The following is an 18,223-nucleotide window of genomic DNA, read 5'->3' as shown; positions in this document are numbered from 1 at the left end:
ATTTATTTGATTAATTTTAGCACTCTGAGTGTTTTTTAAGTAATTCAGTGACTATACAACCTGTGTAAGCTTTGTAAAGGGAATCTGTCAGCAGGTTTTGCTACCTCAACTGAGAGCAGCATGACGTAGGCAAAGAGGCTCTGAGTTCAATGATGTATCACTTAGATTTGTGGCTGCAGCTGTCCTGACACAGTGAAAGATTTTAGATTTTGCATGTAACAGAGCTGGGAGAGCTGCCCTCGCCCACACCAGGCTTTCAGTTTACATTTCCATAGACAAAAGCTGCTAATTACAGAAGGGAGCAGAGTCTACAGCTCATGAGCTGCTGAGACCCACTAATGATAAAGATAAGAGGCTAAAAACTAGCATTGCAGGTAAACAAAAAAGGGAAATAAGTGTCTGATTTTCTAATATCATTATTATATTTTTTCTGTCCACAAAGGACCCCTAAAATACATTTAAAAATGTGTCCCCTGTTCTGTAACAATAATTTTTATATCTCTCACACATTTTTTTTGAGGGTGGGACTAGTAACAGCTGTTTGATTATCGGCAGCGGTTTTATTTATTTTTTAATTAATTATATTAATTATTTGGGGTTTTTTTAAACTTATTTTACACATTTTTCCCTCAATAAGGTCATAAAATACCTTATTGGGGGCATTTCAGTATTTTTGTTTTCATTTTATTTTGCTTGTAACTAGGCCTGGTTTGAATATTTCTAAATATCATTTTTGGTCTTTTTTGTTCTTAAGAGCCCCCAAACACATTAGATAGCTATGTCTCCTCTTCCACCATACGCAGGAACGCTTGGCTTGGCTGAAAGCTCGTATTCTCTATAAGAGAGCCGCTTCCAGACTACTTTGGTGGCCACTTATTTCTTCCACAAAGTAAAGGATCATTCTTTGAAATTCAACAGGCCAGATAGTTCTATTCCCTGACATCATCTCTCGGGGAGAATTAGAAGACCCCCATAGACATTAAACTGTTGGCCAATCCTGCTGATATCAGGTTTGTAGATTAATAGTATGCACAAGGCATATTATTATTATTAGTATTATTATTATTATTATTAATAATAATAATAATATGAAATAAATAGCCCTCAGTCCAGTAGACCACTGCGCAACCAGCTCTGTCCTCACCTATTGTACCATCACCCATTGCCTGTAGACTGTGAGCCCTCGCGGGCAGGGTCCTCTCTCCTCCTGTACCAGTCTGTATTGTACTGTTAATGATTGTTGTATGTATACCCTCTTTCACTTGTAAAGCGCCATGGAATAAATGGCGCTATAATAATAAATAATAATAATAATAAAAAATGACGAGTGATTTGCACTACAAAACACATGATGCTTGACCCTTTTTTCATATGACATCTTTCCTTTTCTGTGTTTTAGGTTCCTATAAGGTGTCAGGACGTCACTGTCCATTTCTCCATGGAGGAGTGGGAATATGTCGAAGGACACAAGGATCAGTATGAGGACATTATTACTATGGAAAAGCAACAGAGTTATATGTATTCAGGTAGGAGGAAACTGGAAAGGTTGGCACAAAATGCACCATTGTTACAATTAGTATTTACAAATATTTTTGTCACTGCAGTTTTTAAAGAGGTTTCTGCTGTTAAGAAAGTGGCCCCCAAACTCTCTAAACTAGCTATTATTCTGATATCATAAGCGGAGCAGGGACTCGCTCTGCCCGGATCCAGCTCTCCTCTGCTACCCAAGTCACAGTGCTTGGACTTCAATTTTAGTTGTGAATTTTCAACACATGCAACTTCCAACAAAATAGAAATGGATTAACTAATGAATTCACTTGGATCAGTGTCACTATGGGTTTGTCTTCTACAGATGAATCCAGTAAGGAAGAAACAGCCGAGAGTTGCTCTAGTCCTCTATATTCCAAGGATTTTCTGGAGGAAATTCAAGGTTTCCCACTGAATCATCAGGTAGACGGAGTTACCAAATGCTGTATATTATATTGTTCAGTCACCCATAAGTCTCAGCGTTTTATTATCTGAAACATTTATAATATATTCTGTAATTCTGCCCCCAAAAATGGCCACCTCTGGTGGGGTGTGCCATAAGCCCACCTTAGGAAAAATAACTGGAAAGACAAAAAGGCACAGATGGGGTCTTATCCCAATTGATGGATAAGGAAGAGGGTGAATCGGATTTGCTCGCCTGAAATGATTGTGAAAACGTCTGCTGCAGTCCCCATATGAAGTAGACACAACAGTAGGCAGCGAGGGGTTAACACCGCTCTGCTGTGAAGAAACTCAGATCACACAAATTGTCTTTGATGGTGACCTTTTTATTCCACGCATTTTGGGGATATAATCTCCTTCTTGAGGAATATATAATCACAGATGTACAGATTTTATCTCTGAAATGCGTTGAATAAAAAGATCACCATCAAGGAAAATTTGTGTTTTTCGAATTTCTTCACAGCAGTGCGGTGTTAACCCCTTCCTTCCCACCTTTGTGCCTAATCCCACCTTGTGAGGCTGCCACTGGCCAACTTTTTCATAGAATAAATAGAGAGAATCCCCAAACTTGATATACAGTAGGTACAGGAACATGTAACTAACATTTGTGCCATATTCTGTGCTTATGTAATAAATGTTTGAGAGGTTAGACTCCCTTTTGGTTAATTTTATTTTTTTAATTATTATTATTATTATTATTATTATTTAGGAATGTAATGAACTGAAATTAGGAGTTTATGGTCCTGTCCGGTGTGAAGATGTAAACGTACAGTATCATAGAGTAATTGATACAATAATACATGGCAGTTGCACATTTTAATTTCTTTTTAGTCTCCCCAACTCCCTTTATAACCTTATTTCATTTATTCCATATGTGGGGAATTAGGTTACAAATGTGAGCGACGTAAATGAAGAAGAGACATTTGTGCGTGTAACCCAGCTGTCTAAGAAGGAACACAGTCTTACAGATTTCAACACCGGTAAGTATTGATCATTATATTAAACCTATTCTAAACATAAGTAAAATCATCACTTGTACCCCATACAATGGGCACACACACATGCAAATCTGACTATCAGCTCAAAGTCGCTGCCAGGCCACAGCATGCCTAGAAGCACTGCGGCACTCCACAACATGGAATGTCACTTTAAAGTGTCCTTTTATCAGAACCGCATCCTAGTTTATAATTGTCACACTGATTTCTGGTCTGATGAAAGTAAGAACAGACTGATGAGAGCAAAGAACAGTGTGATAGTGATATACAGAGCAGCTGCACACAAGCAAGGAAAACTGTGATTATAGGACTTACTGCAGATGACCTTCAGAGGAATGGTGGAGGAAGCCTGTGAGATCTCACGGTTTAGCACAGAGAGAACATAGAGCCAATGTTACTATGCACACTGCTGCCAGGGACATCACTTCACGTTATTATAAGACTTTTCACTAATGCCTATCGTCTGCAGTAAGTATTGTAATCACAGTTTTTCCTGCCTGTCTGCAGCTTCCCTGCTAACCCTGCTATTTGCTCTGATCAGAGTATTTTCACTTTGGGAAAATTAGCAAAGACTCTTCTGATATGATAACACTATGGGGACAGCGAGCTTCCTATTTCTATTCCTTCGCATGAGCATTAGAAGAGGGATCAATGAAAAGCTGTGCCATTTACAAAATACTGGTACACTTCCATTGACAACTAGGTTTTACCTCACAAGAAGAATTTGCTGTGATCCTGTTCTGTAATGTCTTTATACTCTTTTGTGTCCTCCCCGGCCCAGGAGCTGTAGTATGATCAGACCATGTCCCTGTACAGTCGGACACGGCCATTACACAGTATATAGCATAAGCACAGGAACTTATTTTTTTAACCCATCCAATTGTGGAACTTAATATTACAAGATTTATTGATTAAAATATAGTTTGTTCGTGGGAAAACCCCGTAAATCACCAATTATGTAATCACTTACACATTTTTGTGTATATATTGTGTATATATGCCCACAGCGTCTCATTCACCAAAGATTCAACGTTACATACTTGATAAAGGTTGCATTGAACTACGGGGAAATTGGTGAATAAACTCACATAGCGCATATCACTTTATCCATTAGAAAGCTGCTTCCATTTTCCAGTCACTCTATAAAGAAGATCTAATTAGTTGTGACTTGCTTAAGGTGAATATTTTTTTTTCTTATTCCAACAGATGACTGTACTATAAATATGGAACATTTCCTTTTTTATCCCGTTGATGAAGAAAAGCATAAAAATATAATAGAAGATAACAGTGAAGAATATACCACAACAATTACTTCTACAAATATATCCTCAGTTCTTCAGAACAGAAATCTTTCCAATGATTCCGCTAACCATGAGGAACCTTCTACTCGTCAATCACAGATTGTTAAACAGAATATAGGAAAAAAAGAGGATAAAATATTTCCATGTTCAGTGTGTGGAAAGCAATTTAAAAAGAAATGTATTTTATCTATGCATGAAAGAATTCACAGAGATGAGAGGCCATTTTCATGCTCAGAATGTGGGAGAGCTTTTCGCCAGAGATCAGATCTTGCTGTACATGAAAGAAGGCATAGAGGGGAGAAGCCATATTCATGTTCTGTATGTGGAAAATGTTTAACAAGAAAATCATATCTTATTCAACACCTAAGAACACACACAGGGGAGAAGCCGTTTACTTGTTCTGAATGTGGAAAAGGTTTAACAAGAAAATCACTTCTCATTAAACATCAGAGAACGCACACAGGGGAAAAGCCGTTTTCTTGTCCAGAATGTGGGAAACGTTTTACACAGAAGTATGATGTCGTTAAACATCAGCTAATCCATACTGGGGAGAAACCATTTTCATGTTCTGAATGTGGAAAATTTTTTACCCAGAAATCAGCCCTAGGTTTACACCAGAGAACTCACACAGGAGAGAAGCCATATTTATGTTCTGAATGTGGGAGAGGTTTTACAAGGAAAATGATTCTTATTGAACATCAAAAAACTCACACAGGTGAGAAGCCATTTTCATGTCCAATATGTGGGAAATGTTTTAGCCAGAAGTCCGATGTTGTAAGTCATAAGTTAATCCATACAGGGGAGAAGCCATTTTCATGTTCAGAATGTGGGAAATGTTATAATCATCGTTCAACTCTTTCTCAGCATAAAAAGCACATTCATGTTAAGGGTGAGACTTCAGCAAATGTTTTACCTAAGATGCAGTACTCCAGGGAAGTCAATTAAATAAAAATAACTTTATATTTATTTTTATTTAAATTTGGTTGTGATGTTTTCCATGAAAATGGGCCTCAGTATGTTTTTACACCAGTTCCTGTGTTACACCCTATCCAAAAGCCTACTTCATGCACAGTTCCACATACCATGTCACATTCCATAGTGTCTAAATGATGCTGTCAGTTTCTTTTTTTTATCTTCAGTAGATGATCATGATGCACAGGTTGACAATCTGTTATTTTTTCCATTCCCTCCTGCAGTCATAAAAGCTCTTTGAAACACTCTTGCTTCATTGGCCTACTGCAGAGGCCAACTCCAGACCCATCCTAGCAGTCTTCTGCATGCTGACCACTATTTCATCCATGAATAGCTCAACTATGTTGTGGAGACACGGGGCTCAGTGGGCGCTCTCGTCCACTAAAACCCGCCGCCTTTAGAAAGACAGCGTGGCTCAGGGCTCATCCCAACTGAACGCCAGCCTCTCTAACCGTGGGCGTAACACTACTCAGACAACACAGGGTGAGGGAACCACAATAATTAGACTTTATTGGATCCCCAAACAATTAACGGCACATAACACATAACCAGCAAAACACACAAATGTAACAGGCAACAGAGTCTCACCCTTCCGCTGGCTCACCAGGGATTTAGAATGTCCATGCCTCACAGGTTCCAAGCTGTCTGAGGTCTGCAAAGTCTGTAACAGGTGACTGAACTGTCCCAACCTGCGTGTCCTCCTTAGGTAGTCCTGGTTTGATGTTACAATCCTGGCAGCCGGAGTCGAAATCCCTAGGCTGTGGATATGGTCTCCAACCGGATCCGGAGTCCCTAGATTGAAGCCATAAGATGTCCTGATCCTCCAGTCAGCTCCAAAGAGCTTAGACTGAATCCATCAACCATCAACAACCACTGGTGGCTTAAAGAAGTCCTTTTTATAGCCACAACCTTCCCCTTGGATACACTGCGTCCTCATCGATTGGTTGGACAAGATTGCTTCTCCCATTAGAGGAATTTCAAGCTGCATGGACAATGTTCATTTAAATGATGTGCTTAGGGGTGCTTCACACACAGCGAGCTCGCTGCCGAGATCGCTGCTGAGTCACGCTTTTTGTGACGCAGCAGTGACCTCATTAGCGATCTCGCTGTGTGTGACAATGAGCAGCGATCTGGCCCCTGCTGCGAGATCGCTGCTCGTTACACACAGCCCTGGTTCGTTTTCTTCAAAGCCGCTCTCCTGCTGTGACACACAGATCGCTGTGTGTGACAGCGAGAGAGCGACAAATGAAGCGAGCAGGGAGCAGGAGCCGGCGTCTGACAGCTGAGGTAAGCTGTATCCAAGATAAACATCGGGTAACCAAGGTGGTTACCCGATATTTACCTTAGTTACCAGCCTCCGCAGCTCTCACGCTGCCTGTGCTGCCGGCTCCGGCTCTCTGCACATGTAGCTGCTGTACACATCGGGTTAATTAACCCGATGTGTACAGCAGCTAGGAGAGCAAGGAGCCAGCGCTCAGTGTGCGCGGCTCCTGCTCCCTGCTCACACTGGTAACTAATGTAAACATCGGGTAACCATACCCGATGTTTACCTTAGTTACCAGTCTCCGCAGCTTCCAGACGGCGGCTCCGTGCAAGCGCAGCGTCGCTTGCACGTCGCTGCTGGCTGGGGGCTGTTCACTGGTCGCTGGTGAGATCTGCCTGTTTGACAGCTCACCAGCGACCATGTAGCGATGCAGCAGCGATCCTGACCAGGTCAGATCGCTGGTCGGATCGCTGCTGCATCGCTAAAGTGTGAAGGTACCCTAAGAAAGGCTGAGGGTGTACATGTAAACTGGGAGTCACTGACTAGACAATGGCTACTAAGGTAATTACATTATCAATACACAACTACAATACAATGGTTACTGGAAATGTCTGGAGAACAATACGTCTAGCTTTCAGTGGCCAACACAATTACATTGAGTCAACAAGAGTCTTGTAAAAACAATGAGGGACTTCTCTCCCATCTATAGACAATCTATCATGCTGTCTGGCTGGATTTTAAGAAACGTTAACCCATGAGAGTCCATGTCGTCACATTCCTCCCCCTTCTTAATATTAGCCAGACATGATAGGCTTCCGATCATCCTTCTCCTCTTGACGGCATTGTCCTTTTTAATGGTGAGGTCAGCAACAGAGGCTCGCATCTATACACCTCCCCTTGATTACCTCCCCCAAGTTGAGCAGCCATATTGTGGACAAGCACTAAGGTGGGGTCCATGAGTTGGGCCTGCACAAATCTCCCACTATCAATCCTCCCCCAGTCAATAGCCACAGTGTGGTTAGGCTTACTCACGGTTCTTGGCTCAGAAGTGGATGATGGAGACCGGGAATGCAAACCATCCCTGGAAAAGATGTTAGAAAGATCCACATCAGGGTCCTGCTTGGCTTGGAGGTGGGTGATGGCTTCTTCAAACTGACTGGATAGTCCTTGTACTAGGTCATTCTCCAAAATGACTGGTGTGAGCAGGTAATTCACAAGCCCCACTTTCACTTCCCTTTGAGTGGTATCCGAAACAACAGGCTTGGTGGGGCCATCTATGAACCCCACTTCAACTTCCTCCTGGCTAGTCCCCGAAACAACAGGTGTGGGGAGGCTGTCCATAAACTCCATATGGACCTCTTCCTGGTCAGACCCCAAAGTAACTGGTGTGGGGACGGTGTCCATAAGCTCCACATCAGCCTTGCTCTGGTCAGTCTCCACAATGTCAAAAATGGGGAGGCTGTTCACAATCCCCACATCGATCACTTCCTGGATGGTCCCCAAAATACCAGGTGTGGGGAGGCTATCCACAAGCTCCACCTCGACCTCTCCCTGGTCGGTTTTTAGGTCCAACTGCACACATGCCAGAGGGAAATCTGAGCGCAGGCCCTCAGCCAGGGAGATGGATAATTGGGAATCTGGTACAGGGTCTTCTGGAGAAACAATAACTGGGCTTACCAGAGTGATGGAAGATCCAATGTCTCGAAGTCCCTGAGCCTGTATATCACCGACCTTGTCTGGATGTGGGGATGGAGGTTGGCTGGTATACGGTGTCCGGCCTGCCGTAGGGTGTGGACTGGATAAACCACTTCCTCAACTATTGGTGTTTCTTGGGAGTAGCATTCCTCAGGTCTCGTTGGTTCATCTCGGCATATGTTGACTGGTGAGAGTCCATGTCGTCACATATGTCATACATTAAACAACTACAAAGTTGACCAACAACAGAGCCTCACGTCCTTTCCTGGTGTGACCCCAAAACATGGCTTTTGGTAGTACTAATAAATAATTCTTCCATTTTACAATGATGGGGGCTCTGGATGTCATTGCTCAGGCTATTGCTTGCAATAATCTCTTAGAGCTGACTGTGACTCTCAAGGTAAGAAAGGTTAGAGATTATTGCTTGAGATCAGGAGTCTCAAACTTAGCTGGGTAAATGTGCCGCACATGGAAACAGTTTGGACTTAATGGGCCTCATTCTTTCCACGACGAGTTGATGTCTTGAGTGATACCATATTTTTTTCTATAAATCTTTTTGATAATTTATTTTCAACATTTTTGGCGTGGGTTTTTTTCTGTTCTCTTTTTTTATGACATTCATCGTATGAGCTATGGTACAGTTTTATATCTTTGGTCTTTAACCTATTCACCCCCCCAGCCTGGTTTTGCCTTTCATGAGCAGGCCATTTTTTTCCATTCTGACCAGTGTCATTTTATGAATTAATTCCTCTGGATTGCTTCAACGGATACTGAGCTGTGCAGCTCAGATCAGAAGAAATGAAGAAGTGATCACACTGTTGATTCTTATAGTCCCCTGTGTAAAAAAAAAAAACCTTTTAAAAAATTAGAAAAAAAAAACTAAAAAAAGTTTAAATCAGCCCATTGAAAAATAAAAGGGTTAAAAAAAAATAAAAAATATACACACATTTGGTATCATCGCGTTCAGAAATGCCCGCTCTATCAAAATATAAAATCAATCGGATTGGTAAATGGCAAAAAAATTCCAAATGCCAAAATTACATTTTCTGGTCGTCGCAAATTTTGCACAAAATGGAATAACAGGCGATCAAAACGTAGCATCTGCGCAGAAACAGTACTATTAAACACATGAGTTCTAGACGCAAAAAATAAGCCATCACTGAGCCCCATATCCCAAAAACTGAGAACGCTAGGGGTTGCGGAAAATGGCGCAATAAGTGACTTTTTTTGGACAAACTTCTGAATTTTGTGTAACCTCTTAGATAAAAGTAAACCTATACATGTTTGGTGTCTATGAACTCATACCGACTTGAGGCATCACACCAGAACATCAGTTTTACCATATAGTGAACAAGTGATATAAAATATCCCAAAACCAATCATGCAATGACACTTTTATTTTCTAAAGTTTCCGCACTTGGAATTTTTTGACTTTTCCAGTACACTATATAGTTTCATTTAAAAGTACAACTTGCCCCACAAAAAAAAAGCCCTCACATGGCAAGATTGACGGAAACATAAAAAAGATACAGCTCTCGGAAGAAGGGGAGCAAAAATCGAAAATGATCTGTTTTCCAGGTGGGGAACTTTATGAGGAACCTGTGCCTATCCTGCAGAAAGGCGGTGGTGATGTCTGCACTCAATACTGAAGTTAAGTCTGAGATTGCTGAGGCCCAGGATGAGCCACCATCGGTGGTTCCAGATAATAGGTAATTTGTTCCCCTGAACCTTCGCCTTAAGGTTTTGGAAGAGCATCATGATTCTGTCTTGGCTGGCCACCCTAGGGTGAAGGGCACACTGGATCTGTCATTTTTGGTGGCCCGATATCCGGAAGAATGTGGTCTCCTATGTGTCCGCTTGTGCCACCTGTGCGTGTTCTAAGCTATCGCACTCTTGTTCGTTTGGGTGTTTGCTGCCGTTAAGTGTACCTAGCAAACCTTGGACTAATATTTGGATTTCATTACAGTTCTGCTGGTAATACGGTTATTTTTGTTGTAGTTGACAGGATTTTCAAAATGACACATTTTATCGCCTTACAATCTATACTGAATGCTAAGACATTAGATTTGGGTATTTATACATGAGATTGCCAGACTCCATAGAGACCCGTCTGACAGGGGTACTTAATTTATTGCTAATTTTTGGAGGGCATTATACTCTCGCTTTTGGATTAAATTGTCTCACTCATCGGCTTTTTATCCACAGTCTAATGGGCAAACAGAGTGCATGAATCAGAACCTGGAACAGTATTTGTGCTGTTTTGTTTCTGATAGGAGTGGTCCTCGTTCCTACCTCTAACTCAGTTTGCTATTATTAACCATTGTCATGAGTCATCTGGTGTGTCTCCCTTCTTCTGTGTCTATGGTCAACATCCTCAATTCTTTACTTTGTGTAAGGCCTAAGTCACATGGCATGAAAATCGGTGCGAGTGAAGTGTGATAAAAAAAAAATAATCGCATTCCACTCGGACCAATATTAGCCTGTGTGTCAGCACCCATGAGCGATTATTTTCTCAGACCTAATCGGACCGAGAAAACAATTGCAGCATGCTGCAATTGTAATGCGTTCCTTGTTTATCTCGTACCCATTCAAGTCTATGGGGCGAGAGAAAAATCGCACTGCACTCACGGTACACTGGTGTACCGCAAGTGCAGGGCAAGAATGCCAATAGCCGGCTATGTATGAGAGAGGGAGATAAATCCCTCCCTCCCCTCCGCAGCACCGGCCCGCCCCTCCTCAGTGCCGGCCTGCCCCCTGCAGCTGAGATCCGCTCGCACGATCGGACCTCAGTCGCAGGGACACTCGCATGACACTCGGCTCTGCTGTACTGCCAGCGTGAGCCGAGAGTCATGCGAGGGGATCGCAGTAGTCTCCATGTGGCCCCAGCCTTAAGGTCACTCTTACGGAATAGCAGAAGAGGACCAAGTAGGGTCAGCATTATCATCTACATGGAGAAACGTTTAGCAGCACTTGCTTAGCAAGGCTCTAGGTATAAGCATGTGGCTTACGGTGGATGTGTGCCTGGTCAAGACCTGTGTGTGGGTGATTTGGTGTGGTTATCCACTAAGAATATCAAGCTTAAGATTCCGTCACTTAAGGTAGGACCGTTCAGAGTTTCTGCCATCATCAATTCACTGGCCTTTTGTTTGGCCTTACCTGCAGTATATAAAATCTGCAATGTTTTTCATAAGTCTCTTTTGAAGAAGTTTGTGGGTTTGGGAACCCCCCTTCTTGCTCCTCCACCCCCGGTTTTGGTGGACGGTTCTTTGGAGTTTGAAGTTTCTAGAATTATTAATCCCTGGGTCATTCATTGTTCTCTGCAGTATCTGGTACACTGGAGGGGTTATGGTCCTGAGAAGAGAACTTGGGTATCAGCATCAGATATCCATGCGGAGTGCCTGGTTAGGTCTTTTCATCGCCGTTATCCTGAGAATCCGGATCCTGAGGGTCTAGAAGTCCTTTGTGGAGGAAGGGGTACTGTCATAGAGAGTGTTCTGCTCTATACTCACCAGGTGTCATGGCAACTTCTGAACTTGTTCATACAGCAGAGTCTGACACACTACCTGGTGCTTTTGAGTTGCTCAGTCAGAGCCGGGCATTGACCAGATTTGTGCTCACTGGTGATTGGTCTAGCAGGAGTTAATTCCTGCTAGCCTGTGAATTGCTGCTAGAGTTACAGATTGCTGGAGACCTATCACAATTGCCTCCCCCCTTTAAAAGATCGCGGAACCTGTTCCTCCATGACGATTATAGTTCTCACGATACCGATCAATGTGCATTGTGATCCAGTTATTGGTAAACTGCTGGGTGCCTTTTGGTAAGCTGTGGAAATATCCTCATTGTTTGTTTATTTCCTCCCTGCACTTTATTTATCTTTTTGCACATATTGTCTTTTCCCCTGTGTGTGCTTGCAGTGAGTTTGTGATTTGGTTTTCCCATCTGTTTTTGTGGGATTCATCACTCCTGTCCCGGCCCTTCTTGGGTGTATTAGGCTAGGGATTTTCAGGAGTCAGGGCTTCGCTGGCAGTCCAGACCTCTTCGTCATCTGAAGTACCCTCTGGAATAAGGGACAACTTAAGGTCCCAAACCTGAGGACCAGACAAGGCGCCTTCATTCCAAGTTGCCGTGTCACATACTATGATAATAAACCCTTATTGTGCCCAGTACATTGTAGTGCCTGTACATTGTGCCCAGCTCATGATTTTGGAGCGACACACCACATAATTAAGCAAATTCTCCTCACTACAACAATGCCAAACATATGGATGTTAATTGTGGTTTAGGAACATTGTGGTACTCAGAAGGGAGGAGGGCATTTGAATTTTGGAGTGCAGATTTTCTTTTTAGAGGGGAGCAATAGCATTTTTCCAGAGCCATTGTGCTATCAGTAATGTGGAAGCTCCCAATATTTCCATTAACAGATGTGCGTCCTTGGACGCACATTCAGCTAAAAAAAAAAAAAAAAAAAAAAAAAAAAGCTGTCATTGATGCCCCCTTGGACAAGGCCGGCATCATCTTGAGAGCTTTGTGTGCCATTGGGCCACAGAATGCACCTTCACTGGATGCATGCGGCCATGCAGGCCACTGTTTAAGACCTTAGCTCTAGATCGATTCTTAATATAATTTACAGCAAGTACATATAGCCTCTTTTTTTTTTAATATATTTTTATTGAAAATTTGAACCATTAAACAGTAAACAATATGATTAGCATTCCCATCAAAATATAGTAATAATCTTTCATCCAGTACGCAGACTGGGAAAACAACTTGTAGACACAATAAATCTACAACAACCATTGGGATGATGAAAAGTGCAAGTAAGAGTAAAAACACACACACAAAAAAAAATAAAAAATAATCCAAACAAATGTAACAGCCATCTCATTTAAAAGAGAAAGAAGAAAGAAAAAAAAGGAGGTGGGGGGGTTTCATTTAGTCACTTAGTCACGTTCACAGTTTAGTTACCTATTCGGAGGTGGCCTAGGTTATTCTTTAGGTCTTCCATAATGTACCATGCAGTTGAGGTAAAAGGTTGCACCATTTTCTCTTTTTCCTCCTTATTGCAATATTTCACCACAAACTGTTTCCATTTTAGTAGAAATCTACTCGCCTGCGTTTCCTTATTTGTGAGTGCATCTCCCTGCTCATTCTCCATATAATGCTTAAGTTGAGTTATAAGTTCTGAGATACAAGGGCTAGAGGATGTTATCCAATATTTAAGGATCAACTTTTTGGACAGCAATAGAATAATGTGCAAAAGTCTTGGAATACCTCTACTTATATTACTGTCTATATCAAAGTTTTCCCAGTAATGCAGAAGTGCTGCTTGAGGAGATAGGGGGCGCATAGAGCTCCAAAGCATTTTTGCCAGTTCCGAGACTGACCCCCAGAAAGAAGCAGTGTTGGGGCACAGCCAAATACCATGATAAAGGTCCGAATTGTGCAGTTGGCATTTGGGGCATGCAATTAACCGGTCTAAATTAGGATCCACTTATTAATGCATTTAATAAAGCCTTTAGCCATTTCCTCTGGAGGGGGAAACTTCCCAGAATCAGTTTGTTTAAACTCATGGCCTCTAAGGCGGTGGGAGATATTAATCTTCCTAGTGTTAGGAACTATAACCTGGCATGTCTCACTCACTATATCATAGATTGGATGCACAATAGACATACATACTCAGACTCTACTCTCGAATCAGACTATGCTCGCCCTCTTAATTTGACAACAATTTTACACTCTCGTTTTACCTCTCTACCTCCTGCAATTAAGCACTTAGTAGTTTTCAGGGATACAATATCTACATGGAAGGCAGTCCGGAAAAAATATAGCCTTTCCTTTAGAATATCAAAGCATCTTCCTTTGTGGTGTAATCCAGAGTTTCCCCAGGATATGGAGAATAAATTGTATTCTGTGTGGCGTAGAGCTGGTATATCGAAGTTTTCTCATCTCCTACATTCAACAGAAGCGAGGTGGTTAATAAGCAGGGAGTGCATTGAAAAATACCATCTACACCCTTCCCACTATTTCCAATATGAACAAGTAAAACTCTCTATTATGTCCAATTTAAGGGATGTTGCGTTTGAATCTAAACGGAATGAACTTGATACCATTCTTCTCCACCCAATGGGAACTCCTTCAATATCGGAGTTATACTTCATGATGAAGCCTAGATTATCGGGTGTACATCCCGAAACGTTCTTCAAATACTGGAAATTGCTAATGAATGATATTGATGTTCCTTCTAAGATAAGAGCAGGTTGGTCTGCCTTCTGGAAAAATATTATTAACGAATCCTGGAGAGAGACTCAGTTTAAAATTATGCACGGAGCTATCTATGCTTTTAATATTCCTAAAGTGAGTGTTGCTGATCGGCCTTTTATAAATCCTGCCTGGGAGGGTGAAATAAGACTGGGGAGGACAGATGCCAATCTGTCTGCCATTATCTTAGAAATTATTTTAATGTCAGAATTAATAAGAGAGCTTGGCCTGTAAGAGCTGGGGGGTATAATGGATCTTTACCCGGTTTCGATAGTACTTTTATATAAGCTGTGTTAGCTGACAAGAAAAGGGGTTCACCAAGTAGGATTTTGTTAAACAGTGAATCTAACAAAGGAGAGACTTCAGATACAAGTATTTTGAAAAATTCATTCGTAAAGCCGTCAGGGCCTGGGGCTTTACATGACTTTAGATTTTTTATGGTATTTACAATTTCTTCCCTAGAGATGGGGCTATTTAGGAAGGCATTTTGTTCTTCTGAAAAGCTGGGCATACTAACCTTATCTAAGAGAGTAGTGATCGGAGGGGTAGAGTTTTTAGAGTCTTTATAGAGGTCGCTATAAAATGAGCCTAAAATGTTGTTGATTATCTGAGGGTTTGTTTGGATGTTCCCGTGTACGTTTTTCTGTTGGAAGATACCTTGTGGTGCTCTCATCCCTCTGGCCAGATTAGCCATCATCCGACCCACCTTGTTACCGTATCTAAAGAAATGCACTTCGTTTTTAGATGTATGGAATTTCTCCCGTCTGTCAGCATTAAGACTGAATTCAGACTGTTTCAGCACCCAGGTGTATTTATTTGTGGGAGAAGGATTCAATAAGAAGTTGGTGTAAGCTTGCTTAAGTTCGGCAGACAGCTCCCCATATTTTTCCATGGTATTTTTTTTGTGGGCGAAAACATGTGCCATAATCTTTCCCGGCAAAACTACCTTAGCTGTTTCCCAAAGTAGAGAAGGATTATTCTGGTATATCTCATCTTTTATAAATTCTTGCCACCATGTGTTAAGGGAAAAAACGAAAGACTCATCTTTGCAGAAATAATTAGGGAATCTCCACAGGAAGTCCTGACCTTTGGGGTGTGAGTTTGCTATTTCCATTATCAATGGGGAGTGGTCCGATATGACAATGTCATCTATATTCATGCGGATTAGTTTGGATAGCAGAGGTGGGGAGATCACCAGATAATCTATACGAGACCAGGCGTTATTAGCATGCGAGTAGTGTGTATACTCCCTATCATTTGGATGGAGAAACCTCCAGGAGTCATCCAAGTTACATGAGGATAGCAGTGGGGGAAGGACCCTGTCATGGGTTGTGGTTATTTGCAGATGGGTGGCCATGTTCTTTCTATCCTCAGGAACAGAGACAACAGAATTAAAATCCCCTCCTACTATCTTATTGGATGTGGGGTCATGAAGTAATCTGGTTTCTATTTGTTTAAAAAAAGACTTATTGCCTACATTAGGGGCGTATATGTTATATAAAGAAATGTCGCCATTCGACGTGGGTAGTGTTAATTGTATCAATCTGCCTTCACTATCAGATTGTTGATTGATTACCTGATGTGTAAAATGTTTACTTATTAGGATCATAACCCCTGCTTTTCTGAGCACTGATAAGGAGCCATAGACATTGCCCACCCACAGCCTACGCATCCTAACAAAATCAGTTTCAAGAAGATGAGTTTCTTGCAAAAGGGCAATATCTGGCTTAAAGCGTTTCAAATGTCTGAGAACCTTCATGCGTTTTTGGGGGGAACGCAACCCCTTAACATTCCATGTAACAATTATCATAATCAGACTTTTAAGAAGGAGCTCTAGTTGCATGGACATATAGAATCGAACCCAACCCGTGACGACCTGTGAGGGGAAATATCATATAAACAAACATGAGATGGCTGTTAAAAACAGAAAGGAACTTATCTTTGGCCTCCCCTTTTAACTTAACTATTGAATCCACGTCCCAACATTGTTTGCCAAAGCGTTAGATTGAGTCTTGGCTTTTAACATAAAGAATCTTAAGCGGGCTTTACACGCTACGACATCGCTCAAGTGATCTCGTTGGGGTCACGGAATTTGTGACGCACATCCGGTTACTTTAGCGATGCCGTTGCGTATGACACCTATGAGCGATTTTGCATCGTCGCAAAAACGTGCAAAATCGCTCATCGGTGACATGGGGGTCCATTCTCAAATATCGTTATTGCAGCAGTAACAAAGTTGTTCCTCGTTCCTGCGGCAGCACACATCGCTCCGTGTGACACCGCAGGAACGAGGAAGCTCTCCTTACCTGCCTCCCAGCCACAATGCGGAAGGAAGGAGGTGGGCGGGATGTTCGTCCCGCTCATCTCCGCCCCTCAGCTTCTATTGGGCGGCGGTTCAGTGACGCTGCTGTGACGCTGAACGAACCGCCCCCTTAGAAAGGAGGCGGTTCGCCGGTCACGGAGACGTCACAGGGAAGGTAAGTCCATGTGACGGGTCCGGGCGATGTTGTGCGACACGTGGGGCCTCATCAGACAGAGCAAGAAAAAGTCAGGGGTTATGACCTCATAGACTAAAAGAATGTCTGAGTTTCACCATCCGTAGTGGAAGGCTGTAGTAGATTTTAAAATATCTCTCAATTTTCCATTTTGACTCCAATACAAAATGAATCAATAGACTTAATAAACTAAAAATTGCTGAATGTATTGAAAGGGCTGTGCAGCATATGATCACTCCAATGAAATTTGCCTTCTTTGCTGGGACGCACAGAAAACCTCCTAGATCCTCAATGCTGAGGCATGCTTCATAGTTTGAGAAGCAATGACACTGGAGATAAAATTACAGAACAACACACAATTTCCTAAATGTTAAGGTTATTGTGTAGTCCTATGTGATTATATCCTAACATGAGTAAACCAGCAGCATTTTAAGCTTATTTTCTGAATGTAATTTACTCCAAAGCATATAATAAAAATGTAAGGGTATGTGCACACTGCAGTTTTGTTTCTCCAGCGAAAAACGCACCCTCTGGCTGAAAAACGCATAAAAAAACCAACATATTTTTGCCTGCGCTTTTGCCCCTGCGTTTTTTTAATAAAGGGAACCTGTCACCAGCATTTTCGCTATTAAACTAAAAGAATCCCCTTCTGCAGCTCCAGGGCTGCAATCCATAAAGGTTCATCTTGCTACTGGCCCCTCTTGCAGACCTAAATAACAAATTTATAAAATATTACCTCTTGCTATGGTAATGAGTTTTGTTGGCCCCAGGGGTGGGCTGTATTTCGTCTGTTATCCCCCCTTCCGTCGCTGTTCGCAGTCCCCCAGTATTCATTTACATAGATGAGGCCGCCGCCCTCATCTTCCGCAATGCTCCGGAAGTCTCGCGCATGCGCAGTGGCACTATCGTGGGACTGAGCACTGTTTTCACAAAAAGGTAAAAAACGGGGATGATAAAAAGAAGCAATGGCCAGCACAAGCGCATAACGGTAGAGAGAGACATAAAAGTGCGGGCATGAGATTATGGACGGGTACTTGGATGACGCTGGTGATGACATTCGCAGCACCGCCCATAATCTCACGCCTGCGCAATAACATCATCGGCGCTCGCGTTTTGAAAACAGTGCTCAGTCCCGCGATAGTGTCACTGTACATGCGCGAGACTACCGGAGCACTGTGGAAGATGAGGGCGGCGGCCTCATCTATGTAAATGAACACTGGGGGACGGCGAACATTGGCAGGAGGGGGGGATAAC

At 42.3% G+C, this 18,223-nt stretch overlaps 2 protein-coding genes across 5 annotated transcripts in view; both read left to right on the top strand.

Moving 5' to 3' along the window:
• The window catches only part of LOC142311090 (uncharacterized), a 337,525-nt gene that overhangs the window by 10,910 nt on the left and 308,392 nt on the right, over positions 1 to 18,223 (top strand). The window lies entirely within an intron of this gene.
• On the top strand, positions 969 to 5,577 carry LOC142311100 (uncharacterized). Its single transcript, XM_075349203.1, has 5 exons — positions 969 to 1,010; positions 1,400 to 1,526; positions 1,853 to 1,950; positions 2,876 to 2,969; positions 4,191 to 5,577. The coding sequence occupies exons 2-5, from the start codon at positions 1,439 to 1,441 to the stop codon at positions 5,228 to 5,230; spliced, it is 1,320 nt and encodes a 439-aa protein (XP_075205318.1). The 5' UTR covers positions 969 to 1,010; positions 1,400 to 1,438; the 3' UTR covers positions 5,231 to 5,577.

Source organism: Anomaloglossus baeobatrachus, chromosome 5 (genome assembly GCF_048569485.1).
Source record: "Anomaloglossus baeobatrachus isolate aAnoBae1 chromosome 5, aAnoBae1.hap1, whole genome shotgun sequence".
In the NCBI taxonomy this organism is placed as follows: Eukaryota; Metazoa; Chordata; class Amphibia; order Anura; family Aromobatidae; genus Anomaloglossus; species Anomaloglossus baeobatrachus.
Note: the sequence above shows the minus strand (reverse complement) of the source record. Positions and strands in the feature narration are given on the sequence as shown.